Source organism: Aquarana catesbeiana, linkage group LG10 (assembly GCF_042186555.1).
Source record: "Aquarana catesbeiana isolate 2022-GZ linkage group LG10, ASM4218655v1, whole genome shotgun sequence".
In the NCBI taxonomy this organism is placed as follows: domain Eukaryota; kingdom Metazoa; phylum Chordata; class Amphibia; order Anura; family Ranidae; genus Aquarana; species Aquarana catesbeiana.
The window spans coordinates 238,168,330-238,182,056 of NC_133333.1; the positions used below are offsets into that span (position 1 = coordinate 238,168,330).

Consider the following 13,727-nt stretch of genomic DNA (forward strand, 5'->3'; position numbering starts at 1 on the left):
AAAGGCATATATCAAGGTGCACTGATCCCACAGATCTACTAGTGCATCCACTGCTTCCACCAGTGGTACCTTAGACCTGGATACAAATTTGTCTAGTTTGTTCTTGAATATGGAGGTTGGGAGCTCCACATCCAGCATCCACCACCTATGACATAGGTCTTTGAACACCTCTGAACACAGAGACCACTCTCCTGGGTCTTGACACTGCGGGCTGATAAAATCTGCCCCTCAACAGTGTACCCTGGGGATGTACATGGCTGACAGAGCTGGAACATGATGTTCAGCCCAAGACAGGTTTCGCTCCACCTCTTTTGTTGTAGTGAGACTTCTTGTTCCTCTCCGACGATAGATGTATGCTTGTTGGTCTATTTGGCAAACTTGGAATGCTAGGTCTTGTGGGTGGAAGGGGAGCCAAGCCTGGAGAGTCTTGGTGTGAAAGTTGAAGCTGTACTGAAGCGAGATGCTTTCCGAAAAGTAGTAAAGGGGGAGGACTTGCAAATCTGTTACTTAGGCTTGAAGGTGGGGTGCAGCGAGGTGCAGCGGAATAACACACTCAGTCACAGTGCAATGAAAGAACTTGTATTGAAATAATGCAGAGACAGTTCACAAATAACCCAGTGGGAAGGCAGCCCCACGAGGAACACTTACAGTTCCAACAGTGTGTAGAAAGCAGAGGGTAGCAGATTATCAGCGTCTGTAGAGAGGGGAAGAATTGTGCCCAACAGGCGGGTGTCCAGAGAATGTAAGAGTGCAGCTCCTGGATGGACGTTATGTTCCCCCGTGTGTATGGGGTGGTCGATGGCTTTGGTGAACCCGTAATTATCTGGACTGGTAGCACACTAGCAGGTGTTTTTCCAACAGCTGATGAAGCAGTCTCTGTTGGGGTAGGGAAAAGTCTTTGAAGGGACTGTCCAGTTGCTTAGTTTGAAATCTGTACTGGGTTTCCTCCCGGGAGGCAGTAGTTTAAAGAATGCCTGAAGGGGTTTCAGAATCCTGACTGTCCACAGTTCTTAGATATATGTCCATAGTGGCCGCAAGGGTGAAGGTGCCAGGGCCTCCTTTTTAAAGTATGCAGGTTCAAATTTTTTGGTGACTGCTACCATTGCATCAGTTTCCTCCTGTTTCCTTGCAACTGCATATACTACCACCACATTGTGGCGGATTGCGCCTTAACTTTTGCTTGCAAGGCCCTCTAGACAGGGACAGCCTTCAGGCCTGTTATACACTGATCCCTTAATATGTGTTCTGCGTTAGTGAGCGTAATGGGTGAGATTCTGCTGTTTCCTTAAGAACCTTTGCCTCAGCCCTGGGAGGGGTATCTTCTCCCCAAACAAACCCTCCAAGTTGTGATGCAATCTGTTCCAGGGTAACTCACTTGTGCTCTGGCAGTGCCATCGCCGCATGGCAGGCATCATTCTCTAGGCCATTATTAGCCCGCTCCGCCACCAGCCGGGTCAGAAACTCATACAGGCATGCAACACTCTCCAGTCTCTCCTCCCATTCTGCCAAAGGAATGTTAGATCCATTGAACTTCAGTATTAGATCTAAGGCCGATCCTAGAAGAGCCATGCTGGAGCCCAATCCTCCTTCGCCAGGTGTATGTGGGGTGCAGCAGAATAACACACTCCGTCCCACATGCAATGAAAGAACTTGTATTGAAATAATGCAGAGACAGTTCACAAATAACCTGGTTGGAAGGCAGCCCAACCAGGGACACTCACAGTTCCAACAGCATGTAGAGAGCAGAAGGTGGCCGACTATCAGCATCTATAGAGAGGGGAAGAATGTGACCTGGCCATCTTGTGCCCAACAGACAGGTGTCCAGAGAAGTTGCAACCCCTACTCTTTTCCTCCTCGTCGGGAGCCTTTTACTGCTGCTAGTGCTGTCCCTAACAAGTGTACCTGTCCCTATTCTACCAACTTGTAAATGTGCACCAAACCTGAGAGCCATGGCCTTAAATAGGCTCTGCCTGACCCAAGATAGCAGCCAGAGTCACATGGGGTGGCAGCATCCAATTGGATGCTTCCCCAGTGACCCAGAAAACCATAAAGGAACTATGTTCCTCTTGACTTCCTCTTCAACTGCGGTGGAGAAAGAAGACTGCACCTACCTACAGGCTTCTTTCTCAGGGGAAGAGGAGTACACTTACACCCAGTAGCATCCTTGCTGATAGCATCCAATTTTGATCTAAAAAGAAGTTGTTCCTTCCCCTTCTCCCTTTTAGACCTAAGCACATAGAATTTTGTTTGACTATTTTCCCTTTATCAGTGCACGGCACCAACAAGCATTTGAGAGCAGCAAAAACCCTATCAGGGTGCATCCAATCTTCAAACAGAAACAACACAAAAATATATTGTGAAGAGAAGGTTTTGGAAGCCTTAGAGGGCCTTGTAGGACCCAAGGACAGATACAGCACAAGTAGAAGTGACAGACTTATGGTAGAAGGCTAGACCTTGAGTACTCATGGAACATAGGCAGGTGGAAGACAAGAAGACAAGTTCAAGCCCAGAGATTTAGGTGGCTGGAGGTGACCAAGCAGCACTGCAGGCAGGAAGTAAGAACAGATCGGGGATCAAAGTTCCACATGGATCTTGTATTAGAAGCAGTAGCAGGAAGAAGCTTCCTCTATGCTGTCTGGCAGCAACACTTCATCCAGCAGAATGACGCCAACATTCAGTTCCTGATCATACTGGCAGAAAAATGAGGACACAAATTAGAGCCCAGCAAATAATAAAAATGAGGGGGGGGCTACCGATGCTAGGACCAAATGGCCTACTCAAAGAAGTGACTTTTCAGAGACAAAGCAACTGCAGAGCCAATGCTAAAAGCTCTGGACCCGAGAAGCAATCCACAGCTAACTTAAACCAGTCTGGAAAAGTGCCCAAAGGTCACTTCCAGGTTCACCCTGCGATTTCCGATTTATTGGGTTTTGGTCACAGTAAGACCAAAAGTTGAGACAGAGGACAACTGTGCTGGGTAGCTGTGAATAAGTGAAGAGACATACTGCAGCTACATGGACATGAAAAAATACATGCATGATACAAAGTATTACCACAACAGTAATGTTTGTTTTCCTGAGTCCCTCATAACATAGCTTTTTTACCTGTTAATCCTGCCAGTAGAGCTGTTATTTTTCCACTTCCTGTAAAAGGTCAGTCTATCCTGCAAAAGTGGAAGCTATAGAAAGTCCCAGTTTCATCTGCCAAATGACGAGAGCAGCCAAGAAAGCAACCATTAAAGAAGATCTTAGAGGGAGTTAAAACTGGCAGGATCAACAGATATTATACAGGATTTTTATGGCGCCAACAGTTTGCGCAGCGCTTTACAATGTAGAGGAGGGACAGTACAATTACAATACAGTTCAATACAGAAGGGACAGGAGGGCCTTGCTTGTGGAGCTTACAATCTAAAGGGAGGGGGAGATGATACAAGAGGTAATAGCTGCGGGGGATGATCGGATGGAGGTGACTCAAGTATAGTTCTTAGGTGGAGGTGGGGTAGGCTTCCCTGAATAAGTGAGTTTTCAGGGATCGCCTAAAGGTGGGCATAGGGTAGGGGCTGACTGGACATACTGGGGCAGGGAGTTCAATAGGATGGGAGAGGCTTTGGAGAACTCCTGAGCATGGAAGGAGGTAACAAAGGAGCTAGACAGCAGGAGATCTTGGGAGGAGCGGAGAAGAGGAGTTGGGCGATATCTGCAGATGAGATTGGTGATGTAGCTGGGGGCGATGTTGTGGATGGCCTTGTATGTTGTGGTTAGTATTTTGAGTTTTATACGATGAGGTAGTGGAAGCCAGTGATGGGATTGGCAGAGAGAGGCAGCAGTCACGGATCAGTTAGTAAGGTGTATTAGTCTAGCAGAAGTATTCATAATAAACTGAAGGGGGGGGGATAACCTGTGTAAAGGTAGACCAGTGAGGAGCAGGGTTGCCAACCGCCAGTAAATTTACTAACAGTTTGTAAAAATCAGTGATTTTTTTTACAACTGCCAGTAAATATCAGGGGCTGATAATTTCATGCTGCATTGACTTTTTAAGTGTAAATCAAGCAAATTACTTTGTTATAGGTATTGTCAGTGTTTCCATATCATGTTTATACTGTTCAAATATTCACTGTGTTAGTTTTCAATAGGAGTTCTGTAATTTCTCAGGTTGCCAGTAAAAAAAAAAAAAAAAAAAAAAAAAAAGGTGACCTGCCAGTAAAATTTCCATGTTTTGCCAGTAAAAAAAAATGCTACGGGAGGTTGGCAACCCTGGTGAGGAGGGAGTTGCAGTAGTCAAGGTGGGAAATAACCAAGGAGTGAATAAATTGTTTTGTAATGTCGTTAGTCAGGAAGGAGGAAGGGGCAAATTCTGAAAATGTTGCAGAGGTTAAGGCGGCAAGATGTAGCCAGTGATTGGATGTGGGGGCTGAATGAGAGATCAGAGTCTGGATATTTTTTGGATGTTTGCTTACATCAATACTACTTGCCCAACTGCAATTATAAAGCAAAAAAAATGATCTACCCACACTTAAGAATTTTGATTTACATACACTTAAATCAGTGGAACATAGATGTACATCCTCCTAGAATATTAGCAAAAAAAAAATGCTTGTTGTAGGGGGGTTATTCCAGGGCGGGCCTGCTGTTTTTGTTTTGTTTGACAATGTCCGATACTCCAGTAGGCGGCAGTGACTTCCTGTGTCTCTCACGGATGGGAAAGAACTAATCTTTTATGGATTAAGCTTTTCCTGTCACAAACCTGGGCATCTAAAAAAAAAATGCATAAACTTATTCTGGCTTTACTGTAGTTTTAGTAGGGCTTACCTTAAATTGACTAAATCTCACCCTCTGCTGAAGGCGCAGGATAATCCCAGTAAACTGGGGACTGTTTGCAGTGTGTGCCTGGCTTGCTCCTAGAATTTGATGTGTAAGCAGAAAACTCATACGTACTGTTGACATCCAGCCGAATTAAAAGAGAGGTGTTTCCCACAGCATTAGAGGCCATACACCGGTACAGTCCGCTGTCCTTGCCCCACTCAGTTTCTCGTACTGTCAGGTTCGACATGCTGTCTTCCTTGAATATACCATACTTCTGGGAATCAGAGATTATCTCCTGGTTGTTGTTGTCATACCAGGTGATCTCTGAGCTTGGAGTTGCTGATTTTAGATTGCAAATCATATAGGCGCTATTTCCCTCTAGTATGGCGTTCGCCATGGATGGGGAGTCAAGGACTGGAGCCTCTGAGAGAAAGAAGGGGCATGACATTTACAAATACAGTGAAAGACAAGGAAGTTAGGAAGAGCAGAGACGAGAGAGAGAGAGGGAGAGAGAGAGAGAGAGAGAGAAATAAGTGAGGGAGGCAGGAAGAGAGAGAGGAGGGGAGAAGAAGTCAGGCACAAAGTAGGACCCCTTTCACATGGGAGGCCAAGAGGCGTAACAAACAGGCACTTAATCTGCATTTTTTACCGCCTCCCAACTACCGAGCAAACATGAGGTCACTAGTGCCATGGCCACCATGCATTGTGGCAATTTCTCTAACGCTATGTGTAGCAGCTGCCTGTCAAACCCTCCCATTAGAAAAGAAAAAAAGAAACCCTCTAAGTCAGACTTTGGAAGTAGATTGGAAAAACAATGTATTATCTTAAAAAACTGGATTTTATTGAACATAGCTACATAGGAATAGACAATATAAAGTTATAAAAAAGGTATCGTCCATTGACGGCCATGCAATGGACGGAAGAGACAAATGTTACATATACCAAAGAAAAGGAATGATGTTTCAACAGTATGGCATCAAAAACATGCGTGAGCCTCTGTGCGTCAACGCATTTTGCTGGATTGCTTCCTCAGGACACACATTGGGGGGGTATAGAAACAGGTCACACTGATCCGGACATACGCCACTGTCTACATAGGACTCTCCCTGGATGGGCGTCATAACACCAGAATAACCAAAGCCAGGATTTCAAATTTGAAATATACACCAAAAGGTGGTTCAACCTCTAGTGGCAAAATGAAAGCTTATATGGTACACTTATCATCAGACATGAATAAAATATTTGCTGTACTGCAGTCAGTAGTGACATTCACATTGAATAGTGAGTATAGCCCTTCAAAAACTTTACAGTTGCATGAAGGTTATCTACTTTACAGCTATAACCGCATAAATTCACAGGGAGGGGACAGCACCTGTAATATGTGCCTGTGTATCTTCCCCTGAAAACTATAACTGCATAAATCCACAGGGGGTGGGGGTGGGGGGGTGGGTGTGGCCAACACCTGTACCGTGTGCCTGTATATCTTCCCCTGAAAACTATAATGCATAAATCCACAGGGGGAGGGGGGTGGCCAACACCTGTACCGTGTGCCTGTATATCTTCCCCTGAAAGTACCAACATCATGGTACTATACCATAGAAGCTTTAATTTTGCCCCTAGAGGTTGAACCACCTTTTGGTATATATTTCAAATTTGAAATCCTAGCTTTGGTTATTGAGTTGAGTTGAATCTTAATATAGTGCGGTCAGACCCCGAAGGGTCCCGACGTGCATAGCAAAGATCCTGGAAAGAGAGGGCCCAGGGACCAGAAGCAGCACAGAGCGGCAGAAGGGTAGAAGAGAAAGAGACTACGCAGGAAACACCTGCGTGAAAAGCCAAGTTTTCAGTAACCCGCGGAAGACAGTGTAGACAGTGGCGTATGTCCGGATCAGCGAGACCTGTTTCTATATCCCCCAGTGTGTGTCCTGAGGAAGCGATCCAGCGAAACGCATTGATGCACAGGGGCTCACGCGTGTTTTTGATGCCATACTGTTGAAACATCATTCCTTTTCTTGGGTATATGTAACGTCCGTCTCTTCTGGCCATTGCGTGGCCGTCAATGGACAATACCTTTTTTATAATTTTATATTGTCTATTCCTCTGTATCTACAATCAATAAAATCCATTTTGTTTAAGATAATACATTGTTGTTCCAATTTGCTTCCAAAGTCCGACCCAGAGGGTTTCTTTTTTTCTGTTCTAATGAATTTTACGGATTTGTGGCACATGAGTGATTCACTTTAAAGTATTAAACCCTCCCATGTAAAACTGCTGTGCAGCAATAAGAAAGAGAAAGAAAGAAAGAGAAAAAGAGAAATAGAAAAAGAGAAAGAAATGGAAAGCGAGAGGAGAGAGAGAGAGAGAGAGAGAGAGAGAGAGAGAGAGAGAGAGAGATAGAACGAGACAGAGGGAAAGAGAACAAAAAGGGAGAGAGAGAGAAAGAACAAGAAAAGGAAAGAAAAGAAGAGAAAAGAAAGATCAAAGCTGATGAAAAGTGAGTGCACATGAAATGCAACAAATCTGGATAAATTTATGTGGCAATCCAACCCCCCGTTTTCATTTTATAGCAGGTAAGGGACTAAAGCCAACATAAGACTTTTGGCTATATCAAACCATTTGTCATTTTCTAAATATAAAACAGTCTCAATGGGGTGTATTTACTAAAACTGGAGAGTGCAAAATCTGGTGCAGCTGTGCATGGTAGCCAATCAGCTTCTAACTTCAGCTTTTTCAATTAAAGTGGATGTAAACCCTCACATATACCCAGTGAAGTGAAAAGCCTCAGATGATACACAGAGATGAAACAAATCCTCCTACATAAGTTTTACTTGTATATCTGCTGTATTCATCTTTATATAAGATAAAGATGAATACAGCACTTTAGAAAGTGCACATGGTGTTAGGAGATTTTCTCTTCCTGGTTAGCACTGCAGTGAAGCCTGGGCATGCAGCCAAGACAGCTGATTGGAGGAAAGGCACACACCCCCTCTCCTCATATGTAGAGACTTTCAGCTCTGTTTTTTGAATCATTCAGCTCTGTTCTAATCTATGTATAGCAGGGGTCTCAAACTGGCAGCCCTGCAGCTGTTGAAAAACTACAAGTCCCATGAGGCATTGCAGGGCTGACAGTTACAAGCATGAATCCCATAGGCAGAGGCATGATGGGACTTGTAGTTTTGGAACAGCTGGAGGGCCGCCAGTTTGAGACCCCTGATGTATAGCATCCTCTCCAACAAAAAAACTCTGGCTGCTTTTATCATATGTGTCAGAGAACTTGTCAGGAGTTATCAGGCTGATAACAGAAGAACGGAGCAGGAGAAAGCCACAGGACTTAGTGCTTCGAAGAGAGATAACCAAAGACTGCAGATATATGTGCCCAGCTCAAATTTCATGAATTGAGTTTACATCCACTTTAAGCTTGGACAAAAGAAACTTGGAAGCTGATTGGTTTCTATACAGAGCTACACAGGATTGTGCACTCTCCAGTTTTAATATATCAAACCCAATGTTTCATCCAATATTAATAGAACTTTCTGAAGATTAACAAGGTTTCTATGGAAACTACTGAAAAGAAAAGCAGACTGCTGTAAAGAGGATTTTATAGCTAATAGGAAACCTATAAACGATGACAAATACACATATTCTACATTGGATGAGCTTTTAATAAATCTTCCCAAATAACTGGAAACAGGTATTATTTTTTCCAGACTTAATGCTAAGCCCCTACGTATTCATTTATTTCAAATATGACCCTGAGGACCATTGTTGCTACATGTAATGAAAGAATCTCATCCTTCAGAGTAATACATTATTGATCTTACCAAGTTGGACATGGCACTCTGTCGGTTCTGTTATCATGGGATGAAGGGCGACACAGGTGAATAACTTGCCATTGTATGTGCGGTCGGGTTTAAAAACATAGATGTTTGAGGACTCTTTAATATCTCCGACTAAGCCATAATTCCATGCCAGTGTAATACGTGGTAAACCACCTGTCCATTCACACGTTAGCATGATAAATTCATTCAGTTTGGTGGCAACCGCTGAACAGTTTGGGCCGCCTGAGGGCATCACTGACAAACAAGAAGATATGCAATGGATTACAAACTACAATGGATTACAAACTACAATGGATTACAACATTGCTATACAGAATTTTACAGTATAGTAAACAAGAGGGTAGGTACAGTCATAGAAGAACTTCCAAGTGACACACCTAGCATCATAGAAAGCCTATTAGAGAAACATCTCACAAGTGACCCGTCTGGATGTACACCAATCTATGAAGTGTTCTTCAGTCTACACTGTAGGGTGCTGTCAACATAATTATAGAATCCATGGACTACATGAATAACTTTTCTGTTAGTTGTATGGCTTAACCACTTGCTGCTAGGTGTATATCTTTAACCGGCACCTCACGATGATGTTACTTGCTCTACCATCTCTATTGTTTGCATCTGCATTGGTCCAAGAAGCTTACTCTCCCCCCCCCCCCCCCTAGAGAAATGCAATCATTTCAGGATACTGGTTTATCCAAAACGGGCACTGCAGTCAGACACTGACACTGCCTATTCCAGGGGTGTCAAACCCAAATTTTTTGCGGGCTGCATCAGCATTATGGTTGTCTTTTGAAGGACGGGTAATATCTGTAATGTATGCAGCGCCAAACTGCATAGAACGGTGGTTGTAGCCAAATTGCGCACAAACAGTGGGAGATTCTTAAAAAGGGTAATAAATACCAGGACTGCGTAATGTGGGGGATGCGCTATGTACAGAGTGCAGTGTTAAGGAGTGAGCTACATACAGAGTGCAGAGTTCAGGGGTGCACTGTGTACAGAGTGCAGGGTTTAGGAGTGTGCACGGTTCAGCTCTCTGTCATAGGCTGTCCACATCTCACCTCCACCCCTCCCCCTGGGGGTGAGGGCCACATAAAATGTCCTTGGGCCAGATTCTGCCTGTAGGCCTTGTGTTTGACACATGTGGCCTATTTGATTCAGAAAGCTACCTCTAGGTAGGTAGAAGCAGATGCCATCAGTAGGCATTATATTATCCTACTGTCTTCCTAAGCCCTGATCTGTTGACACTATATGGCCTTTCAGACAAGCCCCCACTGAAGCAATAAAGTGAAAGAACTCAGTTACATTTTTTTCCCTTTTGGACTGACTAGATAACTGTTATGCCCTGTACACACGACCGGTTTTGCCGTCAGGATAAACTCTGAAGGTTTTTACGACGGAGTTCCGACGGAATTCCACTCAAGCTGTCTTGCATACACACGGTCACAACAAATTCTGACCGTTCAGAACGCGGTGACGTACGACGGGACTAGAAAACGGAAGTTCAATAGCCAGAAGCCAATAGCTTCTGTCTCGTACTTGTTTCAGAGCATGCATCGTTTTTGGTGCGTCGGAACAGCATACAGAGGAGCGGTTTTTCCGATAGTAATTTGTTTCTTTTGGAAAAATATAGAACATGTTCTCTATCTAAGTCCGTCTGAATTTTCGACAGAAAAAGTCAGATGGGGCATACACACGGTCGGAATATACGATGAAAAGCTCCCATCGGACTCTTTCCGTTGGAAATTCCGCTCGTGTGTATGCGACATTAGATATTCTGTCAGGTTTTAGTTGCGGTTTGTGTCCTTGTATCCCCTCACTCCCCCACTTCCTGTCTGGGTGAAAAAAATACCCCTCCCTGGAGTGCATTCTAATATATTACCTTGACATGAAGGAATATACTGTATGAAGAAAGCTCTCCACACATGGGAAACAGGAAGTGCGAGTCAGTCATCTCTATACTTACCTGCTCTGTGGAATGTAATTCCACAGAGTGGCCTCAAACCTCAAAGCCGCTTTCCATGGGGGCACTCGTGCATGCTCACTCTCGAGCCCGATGCTCCAGCAAAGCCCGGGAGACATGGAAGTGAGGGGAGAGAAGAGCTGCAGACATGCACAGCGCTGGATCCAATGAGGGCTCAGGTAAGTAAAAAAAAAAAAAAAAAAAAGGGGGGGGGGTGAGGGGCCCAATTCAATGCTTAAACATTTAAACATGTTTGAATCTTATTGTAAGTAATGCACAAAGGTAAAAAAAAAATGTTTAGGCTTTAAAACCACTTTAAAGCAGATTCACCCTCTCTTTTTGTTCTGTTTACCATTATCATTGCAAGTGAAAGTAAAAGAAAATCTCAAATTTTGAGTTGTCCCCAGAAAAGTAATAGAGTGGAAATCTTCCAATAGGCACACTAGTACTGGTGAGCTGGGGGTCCCCAAGAAATTCTCGTAATTTGCAGGGATTTCCCGTCACTTCCTGTTTTGGCTATATTACAGGAAGCGAAGGAAAATCTCTGCAATGGGACACAGATGGCAAAAAGAAATCCGACAGGGGTTATAACCCTCTCTGGCTCTATCCAAAATGAAAAAAAGTCATGCCTATAGTTATACTTTAAAAAAAAGGAATGCGTTACTAAACTAAGGTTTCTAACAAGGCAGAGATGGTATGGCCTGTGAACAAACAGAAAAGAAGTGTGAGAAAAATTATAAGGACTTTTAGCAAATAACCATAACCTTACAGTGAAGAATATTTTAAAAAACAGAATAAAGTAGTTACTATGAAAGTAGAAGAATTGGAATCTGCAAATCAAGGATTTGCTTCTCATTTTATCAAGAAAATATTTAAATACATATCACCACCCCTTGTTACTGTGATCTCAACTTACCCACGGTGGTGCTGCATGTGATGTTCTTCTTGAGGGATGGGTGGAATATAGAGCAGTAAAATGTGGTGCGGTTCTTCATATCAGCCCCGCTCTTTATAAGGGTGGCATTAGACTTTGACACAATAATGTTGTCCTCTTCACTTTGTTTCATCCAGTAAAGCTGGGCCAGCGGAAGCCCACCGGGCCACGAGCACCAGAGTGCCACATTCTGGTAGCGGTCGCGTGGCAGCGCTGTGCAGCTGGGTTGGCCCTCGGGCAGATCTGCACAAGAAATAGTGAGAATGCACCAGACAAACAATTCCATGCCAACTGTGACAAAGATGGTCTTGTGAAGATACTTAAAAGCTAATAAAGCAGGACATATGAAGTCATGTCAAGGGAAGATGGTGTGATGTCAATACCCTGTTCTGAGACTATGATGGCTCTCAACTTGAGAGACAGAGATGGATGACACCAGGAATTTCTCTGCAAACTCACATATTCTTTATTCTTCTAAAGTCATCACATCACCCCCCCAATATGCTACACAATGGTACAGCCCTTCCTCAAGGTGCGACAGCTGAAATTATGAACCTGGTCCTGACCATTTCTATCTTGCTCTGCTTGTGTTTTGAAAGATAACTAAAGGGAAAACTTTTTTTTTTAGTTTTGGATAGAGTGGAGATTGATTAGAACAAATGTTAGGTTTGTGTCTGTGCCCCCCCCCCCCCCCCCCCCCCGTTAGGGAGAGTCACCCTCTCTTTTTGTCCTGTTTACCTTTGTCATCAAAAGTAAAAGAAAATCCCACATTTTGGGTTGTCCCTAGAAAAGTAATAGAGGGGATATTTTCTAAAGGGGACCCTAGTTCTGGTGACCTGGGGGTCCTCAAGAAATTGCCTTAATTTGCAAAGAATTTCTCACTTCCTGTTTTGGCTATGGGACAGGAAGTGAAGGTACATCTCCCCAATTGGACACAGGTGGCAAAAAAAAAAAAACTAATGCCGCGTACACACGACCGGTTTTGCCGTTGTAATAAACTCCGACGGTTTCTCAGATGAACCTCCGATCGAATTCCATTCAAGCGGTCTTGCCTACACACGGTCAACCTAAAGTCCGACCGTCTAGAATGTGGTGACGTACAACACGTACGACGGGACTAGAAAAAGTAAGTCCAATAGCCGGTAGCCAATAGCGTCCGTCTCATACTTGCTTTAGAGCAAGCGTCGTTTTTGGTCCGTCGGACCAGCATACAGACGATCGGTTTTCCCGATAGGAATTGGGTCCGTCGGAAATATTTAGAACATGTTCCATTTCTAGGTCCGTCAGACTTTTAAAAAAAAAAAAGTCAGATGAGGCCTACACACGATCGGTATATACGATGAAAAGCTTCCATCTGACTTTTTCTGTCGGACATTCTGCTCGTGTGTACGCGGCTTAACAGGGGGTTAAAACTAGGGTTGCACCAAAACCGTTTTTTACCGGCGCTTACGAGTACCGATACTGTTGTTCAAGTACTTGCCGATACTGAGTAAGTACTTGCCGATACTGACTAAGAATTATTGAGCTCAAATTGCACAAAGAATCGCATGTGCTTTCCCGCGCTTCTCCAATGTGAATCCAGGCTGAAGTCACTATGACAAGCCTGGGTTCACACAGGAGCGGTGCGGTAACCGCATGTGATTCGGACAGGAATTGCACCGCATTACTGTTCAATTCGCATGTGATTCTTTGTAGTGCAATTTGAGAACATTCATTGTGTATGGGTTCAGATCGCACCACAAAGGTATCGTTTGGGTACCGGAGCATTTGCACTAGTACTCGGCACCAATACCGGTACTGGTAACAGTGCATCCTTAGTTATAACCCTACCTTAAGCCTGGTACACACTAATAGTTTTTTTTTTTTCGTTCAACCTGAACAAAAAAAAAACCAAAAAACGGACTGTTCCGGTTCAGAGCCACTGTCTGATGTTAGTCCAGTGATCTCCCCCCCCCGCTGAGCTATTGTGTTCTGACAGGGGACCCCCCCCCTCTCCTGTCAGAACACAATAGCTCAGTTTTCCAGCATGCTTGTCTGACAGAAGCTGGCCAAACGGCGGCTTCTGTTGGACCAGCCGACCTACACATGACCTTAATGTCGACCATTTTTTATTGAACCAGCTGTCTCCCAACATTCAGCCCATGTGTACAAGGCATTATATCCAAAAAAAAAAAAGTTTTGTCTATAGTTCT

At 44.0% G+C, this 13,727-nt stretch overlaps 1 protein-coding gene across 1 annotated transcript in view; it reads right to left on the reverse strand.

The window, feature by feature from the left end:
- Positions 1 to 13,727, reverse strand: part of VSIG10L2 (V-set and immunoglobulin domain containing 10 like 2) — a 102,279-nt gene that overhangs the window by 33,569 nt on the left and 54,983 nt on the right. The window contains exons 5-7 of the mRNA XM_073601154.1: positions 11,518 to 11,778; positions 8,624 to 8,875; positions 4,935 to 5,225 (exon numbers count right to left, since the gene is read on the reverse strand). Of these exons, the coding sequence (XP_073457255.1) occupies positions 4,935 to 5,225; positions 8,624 to 8,875; positions 11,518 to 11,778 (804 nt within the window). The remainder of the gene's footprint in view (positions 1 to 4,934; positions 5,226 to 8,623; positions 8,876 to 11,517; positions 11,779 to 13,727) is intronic.